Source organism: Calypte anna, chromosome 2 (assembly GCF_003957555.1).
Source record: "Calypte anna isolate BGI_N300 chromosome 2, bCalAnn1_v1.p, whole genome shotgun sequence".
Classification (NCBI taxonomy): domain Eukaryota; kingdom Metazoa; phylum Chordata; class Aves; order Apodiformes; family Trochilidae; genus Calypte; species Calypte anna.
In genome coordinates, this window is record NC_044245.1 from 29,754,169 (window position 1) to 29,773,985 (window position 19,817).

At 37.0% G+C, this 19,817-nt stretch overlaps 1 protein-coding gene across 2 annotated transcripts in view; it reads left to right on the top strand.

The window, feature by feature from the left end:
* The window catches only part of BZW2 (basic leucine zipper and W2 domains 2), a 54,365-nt gene that overhangs the window by 21,968 nt on the left and 12,580 nt on the right, over nt 1–19,817 (top strand). For both annotated transcript variants that reach the window (XM_030445097.1, XM_030445096.1), the window contains 7 exons: nt 4,381–4,557; nt 5,673–5,776; nt 7,597–7,662; nt 13,923–14,058; nt 16,670–16,779; nt 18,559–18,729; nt 19,189–19,335. In XM_030445097.1, coding sequence (XP_030300957.1) covers nt 4,381–4,557; nt 5,673–5,776; nt 7,597–7,662; nt 13,923–14,058; nt 16,670–16,779; nt 18,559–18,729; nt 19,189–19,335 — 911 coding nt within the window. The remainder of the gene's footprint in view (nt 1–4,380; nt 4,558–5,672; nt 5,777–7,596; nt 7,663–13,922; nt 14,059–16,669; nt 16,780–18,558; nt 18,730–19,188; nt 19,336–19,817) is intronic.

Sequence of the window (19,817 nt, forward strand, 5' to 3'; positions counted from 1 at the left end):
ATTTAAGTTATCTGTTATAATTTCTTGTCTGTAGTAGGCAAGTTGGAGGGTTACCCATATGCAAATGCTGGGTAAAATGAGCTGATTGAGGGATGATTGCTTGTTCTTACCAGTTGGTTTGTGTCCCATGATACTTACTGGCTCTGCAGCTCCCAGGAGTACTGCCACCTCAGGAGGCAGGGAGGTGTGACATGGTGGTCAGGCATCTAAAGAAAATAATTATCTATACTTAACTCAGCTATCTCTGAATGTGAACAATTTCTGAGCTTTCCTAGAGTGAAAATGAAGAAGACTATGTTTTTCCTTAAGGTTTGAAAGTGTGCTTAATGTGTAAATCATTTTTGAGAGAGGATTATGAAGGAAGGGCTTGGAAATCCCACTTCTACCAGTTCTATCACTTGACCTAATAAAAGGTATAAGCCTTGCCACCAGCATATATAATGGTAGGCATTAAAATAACTTCAAAAAGATTTAATAGAATCGTAGAATGTCAGGTTGGAAGGGACCTCAAGGATCATCTGGTTCAGCCCTTCTAATATTATTGTTTATGTGAGATGTCTCAGTACCCTGTTCAGCTGAGACTTAAAACTGGTTTCCAGAGTGGGGGAATCCACCACTTCCCCTGGGGGATCATTCCAGTGTCTGACTGTTATCAGAGTGGAAAATTTCCCTCTTGTGTTCAGTCAGAATCTCCCCAGGAGCAACTTATGCCCCTTGCCCCTTGTCTTATCCATGTGACCCCTTGTGAACAGGGAGGCTCCATCTTCTTTGAAAGAAGAAAAATGGGAGAACTTTCTGGGAGAAGGAGGCATCTCAGTGCCATATCAACTTTTAAGGAATCCAGATAAAGCAAATAGTTTGGTTAGTTCATAGTATAATCTCTGTACCTTTAGAATACTGTAGTTTTGGTGAGGGTCAGTAGTTGGCATCGGTCTGGGATTTGAGCTTACGGTGCAGATATGTGGGACGTGAATGATGGTATTGACTGCACTTTGTCTTTTGGAATGGCCAAGGAGGCCATAGGAGTAGCAGAAACACCAGTGAGTAGTAAGAAAAATTCATATATCCAGACAGCTGGCAAATTTCTAAAGCACAAAAAGCTTCCTGAAGCATTAACAGGAGCACACCATGCATATTTTTTAAAGTAAGCTGACAGGCTGAGACCTGAGACCTAAATTTTTTCCCATCATGTAGATAAAATAGAGTTAATATCTGATAAAAAACTGTTTCAGAAAGGTAAATGGCAGCATAAAAAGAAGCTAAGTAAAGCATTGTGTATTACTTGTAGAAAGAAAATTATCGAGTAAAAGTTAATATTAGCACCTTTATATCAACGTGAAGTCAGAAGCCAAATGTGGCACTTTGGTTTTCTTCCACAGGCATGCAGCTGTGTGTCTGCTGTTTGAGAGAGGTGTGTAAATATACTCAGTGATTTCCTTAGAAGCAAAAGAAAGGAAATAAGTATCTGGGAACATGATGAAAATGAAAAGCTGTGTATAGCACTATTGCATTGGATATTGTATGCGCTGCATCCGCAACCTACACCTGCCTCCACTAGCCCATGATTGAAACTGTGCTTGTTTAGTAATTATGTACTTGACAGCTCAACATACTGTTGCCACTTCTTGATTATGGCTTCTTATTCACCCTGTTGTACTACATCAGCATATTCCTCTTCAGTACATTAGCTTGGTAGGAAAATGTTTCAATAAAATTAATTTTTCATGCAAAGAGTTCACCTCCTCTTCCTGTGTAAATTTTTAGATTGTGATAGACAAGAAAATAATAGGGTATGCCAGATGAGAGGAAGATATCTGGGGCAGGAGAAGAAGCTCTTTAAAATAGCTAAGAAATATTAATCATGGTGTTTGTGTTTGTGCTGAGCACTGTGTGCCCATGATACCAAGCATACAACACTTTTCAGTTTAGATGGGAACATCTTAGATTTTTAGACAAAATATAGCTGAAAAAGTAAAATAGGATTTACTTTTTTTAAAAAAGTCTTAAGACATAACTCTGTCTTCTTTCTCATTAATGAGTTGTCAAGATTTTTTTTTTCTTGTATCCTGAAAATAATACATACTTAACTGATAACCCAAAAGATAAAAATTACACTCAGGCACTTGCTTATGGGTAGAGCTGTGTTGAAGTACAAATATTGAAGTACTTACACTTACTTCAGTAAAAGGCTTATTTGTGGCTTGCTTGGTTTGTTGCTTGGTTTGTGTTCAGTAATTCAAGTTAGAAGACAGCTGACTGAGTATTTGGTAACTGGTCTGATCTCTCAGATAGGATTCCAGTAGTGTGCTTCTCTGAAGGCATTTCTCCCAAGCAAAAATGCATGGTCTTCAGTTTGCCCACTCCACTGTCTCTGGTTTGTGCACTATGGGCATGCTCTGCAGATATGAGAGATGGTTACTCAAAACAGCAGACTTAAGACCTTCACCACAGCTGAAAGTTGAGGTAACATGACTAAGAGCCTGAATATCCCCAAGGTCTGGGGTGAAGTAAAAGCCTGAGAAGAAGTCTCTTGCAGTCTGAAGAAGGGGCTTATTGCATAACTTGTGGGATGACTGGAGTCTGATAGGTGAGAAGCTGGGTTGAGACTGTGATTTTGTGCATGACAAGCTGGGGTTGGGAATAGTTGATTTTCTGAGTATGTTTCAGGGTATCCATCCTCAGCTTTGGTCTGAGGAGTTTAGCTGCAGGAGATGGACAGCAAGCCACTTTGGGCTAGAGTTAACAAGCCCCTAAAAGATTATGTGTAGCAGTAAATTTCTGGAAAATCAGGTGATACCTCATTTTCCCAATGCTTCTGTGCACTTGACAGGCAGCCTTGGAGCTGCTGTTGGCTGTGTGCTGCCAGAGTCCTTGGAAGGACCAGTTGACTAATCCACTGAGCTTCCCAGTGTCCTGTGACACTGAGTGGGAGAGACTGCCTGTGCTCTCCAGATATAATTCTTAACAGGTAAGGGAATGCCTTGAATTAGGGGAAGAATGGGCAAGTGATGCCCTGAAGATGGTAGAATGAGTACACACACATAGGGGAACAAGAAGAGAAATGTTTCTATATTCGAAGCAGTAAAGCTAATAAAAGTGGCAATTGTGTGTGAAATAGTTATTTAATTGCCTTAAGGCTTATTGTGGCAGGGGAAAAAGAATTGGGAGAAGCAATGAGAAAATGAAGTCTTTTGGGGGCTATTTTTGGTTAGTATTTGGGATAAAAAGCTGCACTATGAATTGCAGGGGTAGGAAACCTTGCAGCTAGAGGATGTGTTAACATCCAGAACCTCTTCTCCCAAAAAGCCTGCTGGAGTTGCAGCTGACGTATCTCAGGGTGCATTATCACATGTTTAGACAGGTATTTTAACAATCCTTAGTCTTAGTAACTAAAAAGCTCTTGATTTACCCTCTAGATATAATATTTGCAGGGTTTTTTAAAGAAGTTGTATAAACTTTTGCATTATCAGTTGATGGCAAGCTAATTTGGTGTCTCACAGAACAGCTCACAGTTCTGTTTCTGAAATTCAGAATTTACTTTGATGATAAGGAGCATTTTGTATAAATTTGCCCTTATATAAAGTCAGCACTTGTTTTGTCAAGGAGCTTCAAGTGTCTGTGGTAAGCTGTTAACAGGCTGTAAGAAAAAGCAGCAGGAGGCATGGGTAATTGTACCTAGCTTTATCTGGAGGTTGCAGTTCCATCTGTTGTGGCTAATGGCCGTGACACAGGGACATTTTCTCAGGGTCACTGTGTGCCTTAATAGAGTTCAGACAGGGAAAGCTGTTGAAAATGCATCATGAGCACTGCACATCTGTGTTCCTAATGCTGCTCAGGATTGTGAAGATGAAGGATGAAATCTTGCTTACACGGTGTTGTTGGGTCCTAAATATTTACATAAAAGCTATCTTCATGAATAACTTGATCTCATTTCCTGACAACTTGTCTTTTTGAAAACATTGTAGATATGTGACCGTAGCTATTTAAAGAAAAATATCAAGCAGTGAAAAATGAAGTATTCCTACAGTGAGATTATGTACACATACATAACTGACATTCTTTTTATGCTGCTATCAGATTTCAGAATGCATAATTTGCACATTTTCTAATACCTTCAAGGAGAGAAGTAGGAGTATGAATTTTGAAAACCATTTCAATAGTTACTTTTCTTCCCCATTAATTTATTTATTTCTTCCTGTGTGTTTTGGTATTTAGGGGATGAGAAGAGGAAAGTGAGGGTAACAAACTTTTGGTGTATTGACTAGAATGTGAAGAATATGTTGAGATGACATGGTCATTTCAATTGTGGCTGATATAGGAATTTTAACAGAAAGCTTTAAAAATTACTCTCCTTTTCCTGATCCTTTATCTCTCTTCCAGATGAAAAGGAGAAATTTGAACCCACAGTCTTCAGGGATACGATTGTCCAAGGCCTCAATGAAGCTGGGAATGACCTGGAGGCTATAGCCAAGTTTCTGGATGCAACAGGCTCACGGCTTGATTATCGCCGCTATGCTGACACACTCTTTGATATTTTGGTAGCTGGCAGCATGCTAGGTAACCTGCAGTGCACCTGATAAACAATTTGATGTTCAGCTTTGCTTCTTTTAAGATGCTGTCTCCTGTTACAAAGTGGAAACTACAATCTGCATTACAATTTCCCTTATCTAGATACTACTTGAATCTTGTTTGTAGGGCAGTAATACAGAGGGACTTGATTGTGTGAAGCATTCTGCAAATGTTAGAGAAAATGGATACTGCTCAGAGAAACTTTCAGTCTGAGATGAAGTGGCATAAAAATGCAACAGCAAAGAAAATGAGAGGCACTACCTAGATGAAACAGAGGAATTTTACCATGAAAAGGTGTAATACTGCACTACCAGGTTATTAGGTGTTGAAAGCTTGTTTTGTAGACATTGCAACAAAGGCTACCTAAGAGGAGAAGTGAAGGATAATGAGGAGTGCTTTGTGGATGTACATGGTATGGTTTTCCCAGGCATTAGTGGCAGTTTGGGGAAAATCATGCCTTTCACCTTCCTCTGTATTTCGTCTAAGTCAGCTGCTTTTAGTGGTCATGTGGGTTTGAGGCTGGCTTCCTGCTGTTTGGTATATTAGAAGAAAAGATGTTTTTGTAGGACTTGAGGTGATGCAGGAAACAAAAGCCAGTGAAAATACCTAGGAAAAAAGCTCTCAACAAAACAAGCCAGGAGAAAACTTTTTCATTAATGTTTTGAATGTTTTACATGGGCCTGGCAAGCATTAGAAGGGCTAGGAGGATGTTCCAAGTCCTCAAATTTGTAAGAAGGTGCTAACACTTTCCTCTTTGAAAGGATTTACATTATTGTGCTGTTAAAAGTAGTACTTAAAATATGTGCAAGGTTATTCTTCAACCCATACTTATTTGATCATTCTGTGCACTTAAATCCAGCTAAGATTCTTTACTGTGACCTGAATCTCTGTCCTGTGCTTTGTGATCTGAAGTGCATCCTATCAGCCAGCTCTCTCTTCTGTCCAGTGCCACCTAAGACTCACATAGCACATCCTCTCTCTTTCACCCCTTTCCCTTGCTTTTTCTTAACCTTGCCTTTTGCCTCAGTGATGTTAAAGTAAGACCTACTAGACTTATTAAATCTTATAGAACATTCTTTTAAGTGAGAAATTGTTTCTTTTAGCTCCTGGAGGCACACGCATAGATGACAATGACAAGACCAAGATGACCAACCACTGTGTATTTTTTGCAGATGAAGATCATGATGCCATCCGAAATTATGCTCAGGTCAGTAAAGGCTTGCTTGATTACTGGTTGCTGTTTATGTATCAAAATAGATACCTGAAAATCTAGTTAACCATTCATCTGCCCTAACCTATACATTTTATGTAAGAAATAAGATGTCTTAAGCATTGTGATCAGATTATCTTTCTTTTGCAAAAGGCAGTCTTACTTATTTCAGTATATTTTTAGGCACCATCGTTATTGTTCTTGTATACCTTTGCTGTATGCAACCTGAAAGATTTGTATAAATATCTTTTTAGAGATGCATGAAGTATCTGAAGGACAAAAAATATAAAGCTCACACCTTCAACCTTTAGTCGTATAACTAATTAAGAATTTGACATACAGACCAAGAATTTGCATTTCTCCTACATATGTGAGGTATAATTTCTTTTTGCAGTAATAAGACTTGCAGAAATAGCCTTTGTGAAATTAACACAAAAAACCCAATGAAGCCTTAAACATAACTCAAGAGAAGCTAATGTTTTGTAACTCCTTAATGAAGGCTAAGAATTATTTTATTGTATTTATTTATTTATTTATTTAATTTTTAAAATTTAGCTGGTAAAATAACTAGTTATCATTACTATGCTGAAGGTAGTCAGGGAAAGTATAAAAGCCACTGTCCTGGCTAAGGTTTTGAGGGTGGTAAGTTGCCAAAAAGGTGCATGGTTGATTTAAAGGGAGCTGGGATCAGAATCAGTGTTGGTAACTGTTTGCTAAATAGTAGAAAGCTCCTTTAAAAATACATCTTTGATACTCTGAAGAAGTGATACACACATATTTAAGGAAAGGGCATAAATATATCTGGTGCATTCACTTTACAGTCTCTTAAAAACAGGGTATTGTACTAAAGAAAAATCTCTGTTACTGGTAAAAGCATTGATCTGTCTACTTGAATTTTAATGTTTTAAGGGTTTGATATTAAAAATTGGTAGTACCAATCTTCTAAGGAGAAATTTTACTTTAAGGTAAAATGTTGTATATTGAAAATGGAATGGAAGGCTTCAAGATTTGAAGCAGCAGAATTTGCAATGTATTCTCCACATTTCAAACCAAAAGCCACCAAAGTAAGTCAGCATTTTGTAGGTAATGCCTGAAGAAATGTATCCTCTTACAGACTTCACCAGTTTTTTTCATGCATAATGGAAAATAGAATCACACTGTATTATGAAAAGTCAAGTTAGGATAAATAGTATTTTAGTTCAGCTAAAACAGTAAGGTCTAAACACCGACTCCCAAATGAACGCGTAGTGTCATTTATTAATGGAAATAATTCAAAGAACGAAAAGTCTTCAAGAAAAAAACCTAAAGCTAATGTTTATATTTTAGCAGATTATTTGCTTAGCAAGTGTACTTCTGTCATTTACAGGGACTTATAATAATTTACCAAAATTTATTTGGAAATAGGAACAAGATTTAGAGAAATGTGAAAAAGACGACTCAAACTGCAGCAAATTCTCTGATTCAAATGTTGCTCTGTGAAGCAAGAATTGCAAAACTTGTATTTTCCCACTTGTGAACAAACTAATAAAGAAGGTTGTTACATGGTCTGCCATGAGACAGTGCAGAAGACAACTATGGAAATATACTGCTGGTGGCTTATTTCCCAGGAACTGTGTCTCAATAAAGCTGTGCAGTGCAGTATGAGAGTCTGAGAAGTCAGCAGTGCTTCCAACTTTTTCTTTCTTGCTCTGGAGAAGTTTAAAAATTGTCTGATCCTGGATTAGTCAGTCTTTATGGATTCAGTAGTGGCAGTCTTGTTTCCCTTTGCGTGTTTTGCAATTGTTACGTTATTTTAGTTAATCTGTGTTTGTCTTTAGGTCTTCAATAAACTCATTAGGAGATACAAGTATCTGGAGAAAGCATTTGAAGATGAAATCAAAAAGGTAATGTTGGTGGCAGTCTCCTCTTGAGCATGGATGTTTTTATCCTCTGTCTAATATAATTGTAAATGTACAAATGTGGTGCTGTTAAGTATTTCATCTAGCTTTACTGGAAAAAAGGATGGAATAAACAGGTGGCATCTTTAGTCTGTAAATTTAGCTCTGTGGGAATACTGCTGACAGCATTTGATGTAGAGTAGTTCTGAACTAATGCTTCCTTTTTTCGCTCTGACTAAACTCACCTTCTTATCCCAGACTTTTCTGTGCAGAACTTTGATATGGTTTGGGGTATAGTTCTTAATGAGAAGCAGTGTTACTATCCTGCTAATAGAACAGCCCATATTATTTCCATAGAATAAATAAAAATCTGCTTCGCAGAGTGTCCCTTGATGTATGAGTATTAAACTACTCCATCATTGTGGGGTGATTCCTTACCACAGGTTTTTGTGTTCAAGGCCATAGAGAAAGTCATCACCACTGGCAGAGTGCTCAGGACTTGCCTGTTAGACTGTAGCAGGTATTTGTGGATACTGTTTTGTGATATTAAATTCTAAGGAGAATTATAACAGGAGAACAGGAAAAACGTGGGTAAAAACAGGAGAAACGTGGGTAAAAACTTTTGAAAAGACAATACAGCTTTATGTTGTCTACTTAGAGTTCCTAGTAACAGATGTAAATATCTTTTTCTAATGGCCTGAAAAAGTCATAAATGTTGTGCTGTAAGTTAGCAGGCAGGTTGATAATGACAAAACCTGTTCTCTAACTGAAATACTGTATTTGTTAAAAGTGAAAGTGTGTTTCAGTGTTTCCATATTATTTAAACATTAGAAAGATTGCTGCAAGGGTCAAATGAGATTAAGTCTGGAGCACCACCACCTCTTGTGGCTGAATCAGTTTGGCTGTAAATCATACATTCTTGCTTATACAGGAAATAATTTTTGCTCTTGTGGATAGCATGTCTATTAATGGATGCTGATTGCTCAATACATCATTCTAAAGACCTAAATTTACCTCTCTCCCCACACAAATTTAATGTTCTTGCTGTTAATTACTATAATCATTGACATGAGAAGCGCTCACTCATAGTATTCAAGTTTCAGGAGTGTTCAGCACATTAAGCAAATGCCACGTCAATTCAAGCCGCCTCCTCTCTCTTCTGTAACTTGCTTGCTTTTGAATCTTCTAAGAATTTGCTTTGCACACTTAGTGGTGAGATGATACTGTGGTTAATATATAATAATTTAACTCTTCAGCTGAAGAACAAGTGCCTCTGATGTGAAACTTAGCTGCATGCTGGTTTGAGAGGAAGGAGTAATTTGAGGTACAGAGTGATTGGAGTTATGCTGCTTATTTAAAGCCATGGAAGTGTGGTAGCCATGGCAGCATGGGGTCAGAGTGGGCTTTTTCACCTTTCAGACTGCAAATCTCAATTTGATGTACTCGTAATCTGACATGGAAAATTATACAAAAAACAATTGTATGTCAAATTACGAGATCAGCTTTGCATAGCTGTCCTAGGCTGAGGGAAAATTTTTCAATCTTCCCTTCCATTACCACCCATAGTGCTGGTATGAATCTTGATGTGGCTCCTGGGGACCTTTCGATTGGGATGCTGGGTGTGCTCCCTTCTTCAGATAATGCAGTTTTATCTGAGAGTTTGAAATTAGGAGGGTGGTTGGGAAGGTGTTGAGGCCTGTGTATCACAACTGCACTGTCATTCCCTTAAAACCCTTAAGGGCTATTTGTACATGTCTTTTGTTTACCTTCTCCCTCTTCCTACTTGTGTGAACCCACTGGGTGACTGTCTTCTAGTTGATGAGGCTGCTGGTTTTTTTACCTATTTAATGTTGTAAAGCCTCTGTGCAATAGCTTGTATGAGAGTAGCTGCCCATAAAGAGTCAGAAGGTAGGTGCATTAGTATTTCTAGAAGTTATTCCTGCAACATTTAGTAGTTTAAAGTCCACTCCTGTTGTTTGCTGGTTAGAAAAGAAAGAAAACAACTCCTTGATACTGTTTCATAGCTCACTGTCCCAGTAATGAAAGTGACTTTTCTGTCAGATTCATCAGGCAGCTAGAGCCCCTGGAGGAGAATTAGCTCTTCTCATGGGAAAAGTCATGCTAAAAAACCAAAGTAATGCCAGCACTTTCACTCTAAAGAAGCAAATGGTGTCAGCGGGACTTCACTTTCAAGTGAAATTTTCTTAAACAGCAGTAACTGTACAAGTATTTGCTTTGTTTTCTAGTTCATAATTTTGTCTTTATGACATTATTATTTCCCATCTCCTCTTCCTTTTTTGTCAACTTTGTTTTCAAATGTTTTCCTTCTTAACTGACAATTTTGAGGTGAGGGTTATTATGGGTTATGACGTAAACAAACTATACATCTAAATTTTTACATAAAAATTACTTTCTTCAGGCAATTTCAACAGAAGACAAAGATGTTTAAGGAGATGCTCACCTTCTGTTGTTTTTTTTTTAAATATGCAGCCTCAGTGCATGTGAGCACTGTCCAGTGTAGTGGCATAGACCTATGGCAACATTATTGCAATAATTTCAATAAAATTCTCTGTTCCAAATTCGTATTCTTTTTTGAAGATGTGGGGTTTTTTACAGATTCTTTTTCTGTTCAGGTCAATGGATGAAGAATGCAATATTAGCTGTTTACATAGGGTTTTTTGAATGCTTAAGCAGAGTTTTATATAGGGGTTTGTGTTACCAAAATTGGGCTAAAGAGCAAGTAAGTATATTTTTTATCTTAACAATGGTAAATATAACTGAGTGACATGAGGATGTCTGAAGCACTGGGAGGTGTTATGAATTCCTTTATTTGTGGTCCTGTTTTCCAAATGAAAGAACCCTAAATGGGAAGTAAACAGAGATGCTTTAGGTCAGCTAAACAAACAGCAAGAATCAGTCAGCAAGTATCTGTTGTTACCTTAGCTGCCCTGCTCCATTGCTGACCATTCAGTGCAGCTGCAGATGTGACAGCCTGTCAGATGCTACAATAGCAGACCACTTCAGATAATGAAGATATAAAAAGACACCACACTCCCTATCTGGAAAAAAAATCCTTAATTTTCTCTATTCTGGTTCCCAGTCTCCAAGGGAGAGCAGAAGCACATGTTTTTTCTTATATTCTTTTTAATATTGCATGTGCATATTTACTTGCACCTGTCTTTCTTTTATGGCCAGAATTTGTGCCTAGAATTTTTATTTAAAGTAAAAAGTACCATGGAACAGCATATTAGGTCTGGTCTTGTGCTTATTAGGCATTCTGAACTCCCACTTAAATAGGTGGGAGTTCTTACAGCTATGATAAAAATGCAAAATAGTGAGCCAGAACTGCACATTTTACGCCTGGAATCAGTTGATATCTGTAACAAAAGCAGTAATGCCAGTGCCTGGCTAACAGCAGGGAAGCATCAGCTTGGAGAACTTTCTGTGGGTGGTTGGGTACTATTCTGAAGTGACTTGGACATTCTGTGACTTCCCTGCTGAGGTTTGTAAAAGTGATGGTAAAAGAAAAGCTCTTAAAATAACCAGCAATAAAAATCTGAAACAACAGCTTTGAACTGGATGCTTTCTTCTTTTTGATGCTTTTAAGTGGGTATTAAAGGTTTTGAGTCTTCCTGTCACCCAGTCTCCCCCTGAATTACGGAATGTTTCGCAATTGATTGAAAGTGGAGAGTAGTATTTTTGAATAGAAGAAAATTACATGTTTAATTTTATTTCAGCTGCATCTAAAAAATATTAGTAAAACAAAAATTATGTTAGTTTTACCAGCAGTACTTTTAAGTAGTGAGAGATGTGTAGCAGATGAGGTTCCTGCTCAAAACATACTTCGGTGGGGTACAGTTCAAGAGCACATTATTAACTTCAGATTAATGCTAAGAGACTTGTAAGAAGCATGTTTCAAGGGAAAGAGGAGACAGAGAAATTTTTTCCAGCCTTCATTTGAACAAATAGAGATCTATCAAAATATCAAATTAGTTGATAAATATTCTGAATCCTTCCCTACCTTGAACTGCATAACTCTGGTTTTGCAGATGGATTTACTGCTGCTGTTGTTTTCATGGCTCAAATCTGACATTAATGGGTACAGCTGTTCAAGATCTACTGCTTACTGACAAAGCCCAATGCAAGTAACAGCACAGAAATATGTCAAAACCTGGTCTGTAATGTTACAAAATAGTAAGTGTGGCCACTATGTAATCAAAATCCTCATCTGTTGCTTATATAGAGGAGCAGAAAGAAAAGTTAGATAATCTACCCAGAAATCTAAAGCTGTTTCTTCTCTGTTAACAGTCTCAGTACTTACAGTAAAAACTAAAAGGTTTAATTCAGGGTTTTTCCTGTGCAGATATTGTTTTGGTACAGTATTGTTTATAAAGCTTGCATAAAGAAAAGTTGAAATCCCTAGGCTTCCATTTTACACTAGACTTATAGTGAAATTCTGTTAAAACGTTTTCAGTCTTCCCATTAAATGTGGCCCTGGAGTTCTTTGACCTGCATCATAATCTATGTATACCAGTTAACTGCTGCATTTGAAAACACAGCACAATACTTGTTTCTCATTCAAATATTTAGAAATAATTCTTTACAGATTTTCTTAACATTTTTTGGTTGTGAGTCACAGTTTGTTGAAACAAAATTATACCTTGAGATTTTACTGTTTCATAATTTTTATTTTAAGATAGAACTGCACGTTGCATTTGGCTCAAGCCCACTAAAACGCCAAATGATTTTTCTGTGGTTGAATCATTCAGGCCTATGTGAGCTATAATTTGAAGCTGATGCTATTATGTAACCACTATCATATTAATGCAGGTTTTTTTGGTTTTGTTCACTGATACAGAGCACAGCTTTTCATAACACGAGTTTTAATAATTTAATTCATTAGTTATCTGGATTTTTAAAATATCACTGCATTTAGAAAGCTTTTCTGTTAATGATAAGCTGCTTAGATATCTTGGAGAACAGCTCTCACTGTCCATGGTAACAAACAAGTGCAGGGACATGACTGATCTTCTGCCCATTTATATGGGTAGGTTTTGGTCACTAAGAAATACCCTTACATTGGAGAAGGGGGTAGGGAATTTTCATCAGCATGAGCTGTTCTGCTTTGGTTGCGTCTGTTGCTTGTTTGGAGAAGGAAAAAGGGTGTCAAGATAGCAGAAGATGGCTGGAAAAGGAAATGATGATTCCTTCTTAGCTCTAGAATTGGATGTCTGTGGTCTTTTTTTTTTTTTTTTTTCCTATGGTGCTGGTAATTTTGTATGCTAGCTTCTGATGGAGTCAGTGGGTTTTTGCAATGAACAAAGATGCCCTTTACTGTCTAGCCTCCTTTTTCCCATCACCCATATTGTGATTGCTAACAGATGCTAGGAAAACATTATTACTAATGCTAAAGCGACTGTCAAAATGTCATTTAGCACAACTTTTTTCCTCATATAAAGGAAAAGAAGTGTGAAGTACTTCATAAATACACTTACAAGTAATTGATTCATTTTAACATATGAAAATATGCATTAAAAATGGATGCAATTGCCATTTTTAGACCTCAAGGGTTAATTATGTAATTCAGGTCTACTAACACCGAAGATAGTGAGATTTGTAGGGTTTTTTTCTCAAACTAGTTGTTTCTCTTGTCATTAGTAGTGGGAATGGTAAGGTCTTAAAGCAGGTTTTGTTCCCATCTGTTCTTTGTCAGCTTTATCAAGAATGCCTGAACTTGAAATATATTTCTTATTTTAAGCAAATAAAAGATCTTTTGTAATTGTGCTGTATTCCCTTCCCCAAAAAGAAAATAGGAAACTTTCTCCTCCTTTCATTGTTCACATGAGTAACAGGTTTTGTAAGCTAGAAAAGGAACTGCAGCTGTGCGGGGCTCAGTCTGGAGACATGCATGAGCAGGCACCTGTGTCAGCCTGCTTAAAACAGCAAGTTTGTGGTCCTGTAATGTCTGTGGGTCTCAAGCTTTAAACAGGCATTTTAGAGTTTTAAAGATATATATGTATATTTGGAGAAGACAGGCCTTGATTCCCTGAGGAATGCTCCACACGCTTGCATCTTTACGGAAAGCACAATTGTAAGCGATCAGTGAAATGGTACTGCCATGCTTCGGGTCAGGTTTTGACAGGACTGCTATTAATTCCAGTGGGACTTCTTGATAAATAAGAAATCAAACCATCTGCTAATAATCATTTCTACCTGTTGCCATTGCCTGTGGATTTATTTTTTTTTTCTTCTTGTCTGACCTACAGCTTCTGCTGTTTCTTAAAGCCTTTACTGAGACAGAACAGACAAAGCTGGCGATGCTTTCTGGCATTCTGTTAGCCAATGGGACTCTTCCTGCTACAATTTTAACAAGCCTCTTCACTGACAATATAGTCAAAGAAGGTAATTTTCTATATGATCTTTTTTCTTACATTAGCTTATTTTATTGCAACATACTTTATGTGTTGGAAACATGTACAACAGAAGTCAGTATTTTAAAGCAGAAGCACATACAGACAACAATGACCAATATAGTTGACCATGAAATCTATTAAGAGAAATATAAGAAAAAAACTACAAAAAGCAAAAACAAACCCTGAAGGGCTTATGTTTTTTCAAAGTATACAACTGTATGTACAAAATTGAATTTATATTATTCTGATGCTATAAAAATGTGAACCATAATAGCTATTTCTGAAATATACCTACTAGCATTTTTCTGAGTGTTGCTAATACATTTTGCATGTGAATGTGAAATGGCACAGAGAGCACATGCAGACCATTTGGATATTACAGAAGAAAACAAAAAGATATTCATATCTTCATTTTGCCTCTATACCACTGTTTGATACAGTTTCCCATGTACCATACAATGAGTAACTGTTCTTTCAGTTAGGGTGTAATGCATTTTTCAGATTACTTTCTTTTTTTTTGTTTGGGTTTTTTTTTTGAGGTTTTTTATTCAGCTATTTATTTTAAAGCTATCTATTTTGAAGTCCTAATTTTCCAAATGCTTGCTTAGCAATGTCTTTCTCTGCCAGTTACTGATTACCTGCGAATGTGTTTGTTAATGTGGAAGTTTTCATGAAAACTTTTTGGTTTGGTTAAAGAGCTATGTATTAGCTAAAACATTCTAACTTTCATTTAAGAAAAAAAAAGTTCTAACTTTATGCTCACATTTTTAGCATGCGAACCATTACATTTGTTTTCTAAACACTGCAGAAAGAAAATCCATAGCTGCAGCTTTGCTCTGTCATCACCCACAGCTTTTGGAATCAGATTTTAAGCTAGGAGAAAATTCAAACAAAAGCCCTAGTCCATGTCTAGGATGATTGCCTGCAGTGTTTTTAAATCAAAATCCTGGGAAGACAAGGCATCTGAAAACTCAAATTTTTAAAACTCAAGTAATTTTTTGTATTTTAGGAATATAACTTTTATGTACAAATCCCAGAACATATTCCTTTTGCATTATGAACTTAGGTTTCTGCAAGCCTTAAACTTCTGTCAAGAGCTTACATACACTTGGTTTATATGTACTAAAATGTACCTGTGTCGGCATTTGAGGAAAACTTTGTTCAATCAGTGTTCTGGAATAGATCTTTTACAGCAGAATAATTAAAGATGTAAAGATCAATGAGAAATGAGAAAAAGATGGAAGCTTAAAACAGGTAGATAATATTAAAAAAAAATTGATACTTTTTGATTTACAAAAAAACCTGCTGCAGGCAAGTGAGGTTAAAATACATATGGAAAAGAATTATCTTAGGGAGCTTTTAATCAGCATGGCAGATTTAACATTGGCAAAGAATTGTCTAAAGGGGAGAGAGGATGAATCATGCTGATAGGAGATCTAGCAAGTTTAAGGACAAATACGTAATTCATTGGTAAGTAGTATGCCTCTCTTCATGGCACTGTGTGCCCACAGTTCTCTCATCCGTATAGTTCTTCTCTAAGGATTGTGCTGTGTGACTTAGCTCTTGAAATAAGGTTGTCAAAACTGTCATAACAGTCCAGATCTGTAATGAATGTTAATGAAGTTTATACTGCTCTGGGAATATGTCCTCTGTTCTTCTTTAATGATTCATTTAATCAATGTATACGAGAAATAAAAATAGTGTCTTAGAAAGTGGATAAGAACAATGAGGCAATTTCCAACCAGAAGGTCCCATCTAGCTCTGTTTAGAGGTGAAACAGAAAATTATAATGATCAGCTGTAGCATAGTACCCCATTGTCATGATCAGCACCCTTGATAGCACTGTCAATGTTCATATAAAGGTAGTAGTGTGGAGAAGCATGACTGGCCTACAGGTGACCTTCTCCAAGGATGAGCTGGGTCTCAGTTTCTGAAACCTTTCAGCTTCATTCAGTTCCTACAGCAGAGAAATTAGAGCATTATTGTGCTGCTGTTGCTGTAGGAAACGGGGAAATAGGAGGCATGTGCCTAATGGTTTTTTAGCTCTCCTGGGAAAGCTACAGCTAGCAGAGGTAGAATTTGCTTAGTTAAATGCACATAATACTAAGTTGTGCCTCAAGGAGGAAATTTTTCCACTTAAAATATTGTGCCTGCTCTTACCAGCAACTGAATACTTCCTAAAAGGCATTTTGCAAAGTTATTTAACGCTATACCAAGACTTGCTAAAAACCCCCTTATGTTTTTTCAGTTCTTATTCCTGACTATCCTTTATAATTTCATGCCTTCATTTCCTAACTGATTTAAGACATATTATTTCCTTTTGCATTGGACTTGGTTGAACTTGTAAATTGGGGAGGTAGGAAAAATAATTGCAAAGAAAATCTTTGAAGAGTTGAACGGAGATGGATGATACAGAAAGAAAAAATATTCAGTATAGCGTACTTCAGAGAACTAATACTGCATTAAAGAAAAAAATTAGTATTTAAGTTCTGTGTGTTTGCTGTTTTCATTCCATATTCTTGTAACCTTGTAATTCTTATAGCCATCTCTAATTCATGTTGAAAATCGCTGAAGCGTGTTTTGTGTTTTTTCTCAAACAGGGATTGCAGCTTCTTTTGCTGTAAAGCTTTTTAAAGCATGGATGGCAGAGAAAGATGCCAATTCTGTTACCTCTGCTTTAAGAAAAGCCAACCTTGATAAGAGATTGCTAGTAAGTACAGTATATTTTCAGTAATCCTTATCTCTCCTTGGAAAAGGGAAATAAAATGCAGATGGTAGTTTGCTGTAAGCATTTTAACTCCCCCTCAGACACTCTTAGCATTTTTAAAATATTTTGAATCACAGCAATATTGTTATGGCTGTAGCATTGATACAGGTTCAGGAATATTAAATAGCACATGTTTTTACATTCTGTCTCTATTTTTCCTATAGTTAAATGTCTTCTGAAAGATGGTATGTATGGGGCTGGGAATTAATTAAATGTGTTTTTTTCCTAACCACTGCTAACAAAACATACACCACAGCAATTGTGCGTGTGGACTTTTATTTTTTTAAATATGTTTTAATTTTTTAAGTAATAAATAAAGTGTAAAGGGTTATGATTACAATATAAGTTTCCAAAGTGACAGTTTAAAGTGTAGAGAAAGAACAGTAAGCTAATTTTCTGTAGCAGTAGCCATCTGGGTATCATAAGTGGTCCTACAGTGATGACAGCTGACCTAGCAGGAGCAATGCAGGAAGGTTTTCAGCCTTCACACTAAAAAGATGTATTTCTGGGTTTGTAATAATGGCCTGAGGTATTTAGAGTCTTTGTAAATATGGAGCTATGTCATGTGCCTTTCTCTTCCCAGTGTCTTTCTGAAGACCAGTGAGTTTTTTTTAATCCTCAAGAAGATTGGTACTGTGATAATCCAATCAAATGCCCTACATCCTGTGTAGCACTGCCTGGAGATATTCATCATTATTTCCTGTTTCTATCTCAATAATTTATGATAAGGCAAATAAACAGTGAAGACACCTCCAACAACCCTTCATCTTTGAGAATCCAAGTCGTAAATAATTTACCATAAAGCTGAGAAATGGGCTAACTACACATTTATTAGAGAGGAGTGAAAAATGCAAGCTGCATCTTACTTCTGTTTCAAACTTCACTGGCTTAAGCTTTCAGCAGTTGGGTCTCATTATGCTCTGGTATTGAAGAACTGTAAAGTATCGGATGGTGTGTCTAGGCAGAGATGCCTTCATAATAGTTTCTTCTTAATCTCATTTTCATGCAAACAGATCAAGGCTTCTTAGCTTCTTTGTAAAAAATTTTCTTTCAATACATTCCAAAAATCATTGCTAGACACCCAGAACTGGATGGTAAGCAAATGCCATTGAGTCTTTGCCATGATGGGGCAATTGTAGCAACTTTTAAGAACAATTTTAACTTTTCTAAGTGGCTAGACTTCCACAAATCATAAATTGACAGCATCTTTGAATTAGAAATGCCTACAGGAGTTAATACTAACAGTAAAGAATGGATTTTATGGTTTTTGCTAAATGATGTACTAGTGGTAATCACTGTTCAGTAGAGTAGCAACATCAGACCAGGGTGCTTGGGCCAAACCTGTATTGCTAAGTGTATTGCAGATAATGGCTTTACCATCTACTCCTATTTACTTTCCCTACAAGACTCTTGGAATCTGGAAAAGGGGTAGTTTCTCAGAGGACTGTTTTGAATGACACTTAAGCTCACAGCTGCTCATAACTACATGCACTTCATGTGAAAAGGATGTTAGGTTTTCACATAACTGACTAATTTTTCCCTCCACAGTGATGGCACCCATCATTATGAGCAAATGTTGACTTTTCCAGTGTTAATACAATCACAGACATTTTTTTAAGCACAGTGCCAGGTGATTTCTACTGTTCATTTGTAAAAACTGCTCCTTGCATTCTGTCAAGACTTATAGTTGGTTATTTAACGGAGAACATTCCTGTTCTTTAGGAACTATTTCCAGCCAACCGGCAGAATGTGGACCATTTTGCCAAGTATTTTACTGAAGCAGGTCTAAAAGAGCTCTCAGATTTCCTCAGAGTTCAACAGTCACTGGGGACTCGTAAAGAACTTCAAAAAGAACTACAAGAACGTCTCTCTCAGGAATGCCCAATTAAAGAGGTAGAGTGTTTTTTACGACTTCTGTTTATACAATCATAGTCAAAGACTTAAATCAACACTTGCTACAGAGGAATGGGTATAAGAACCTCAGATTCCCTCTGTTTTTCTTTAAATTATTTTAATTTATTCATCAGTTCACTCTGTGCTTAAGACTAAAGCCAAAAAACATCCTCAGCATTTGTAAGTGCTGTGGGATTTGGGTTTTTTTGTTAAGTTATACTTGGTGAAAATGTATTTCATTTAACTGCATTATCTGTTGGAAGGGAGGGACAAATGTTGTAGTCAAGTAATAGTAGTGTTGCTAATTAAAAACATACTTTTTATTATTCTTGTAATTTTGTTTCTAATTCCTGCTATACTGTATTGTTACTTGTAAATGACTGCAAGTATTGGTAAGTCAGCATTGTTTCTGACTGATTGGAAATATTGCTTAAGACAAGCATTTATTTTCTTCTCTAGATAGTGCTTTATGTAAAAGAGGAAATGAAAAGAAATGAGCTGCCAGAGCCAGCAGTGATCGGTCTCCTGTGGACCTGTGTCATGAATGCTGTGGAATGGAACAAGAAGGAAGAGCTGGTTGCAGAGCAGGCCCTCAAACATCTAAAGGTGTGTGTTGGGGGGTGGGGTGGAGAGGGGAAAGACTGTTGTGAATTTACAGAATACATTATACAACCACTAAGTTTCTGTATAAATTGAGGCAAGTAAGAGTTTTGAAGGTTGTCTAAGGACACCAAGCTTTGTGTATATTCTGTTCTCCTTCACTTGAATGCAAAATTGAGGTAGTTCAGATTATTGAATGCTCTGAAGCATACAGTGGAGTGAACAGGGCAAACAGACGTGGTCACAGCTCCAGATACTGAGTCTCCTTGCCTTGGGAAGAAGCTCTGTTCAGACCTGACTAGTAAGCCTGCAGGAATTGCATTTGCAATGTCTGCCAGAAGCAAAGAAGTTTTGGAAGCATGGTGAGGAAGACTCTTCTGCTGACTTTGCAAGGGGCTTGTTAGATCTAGACTGGACTGCTAAGCTCAGACTCTGTGAAATAGTTGTTCTTGATGTTGATTGTGGGAGCTGGACACTCACTGACTTGT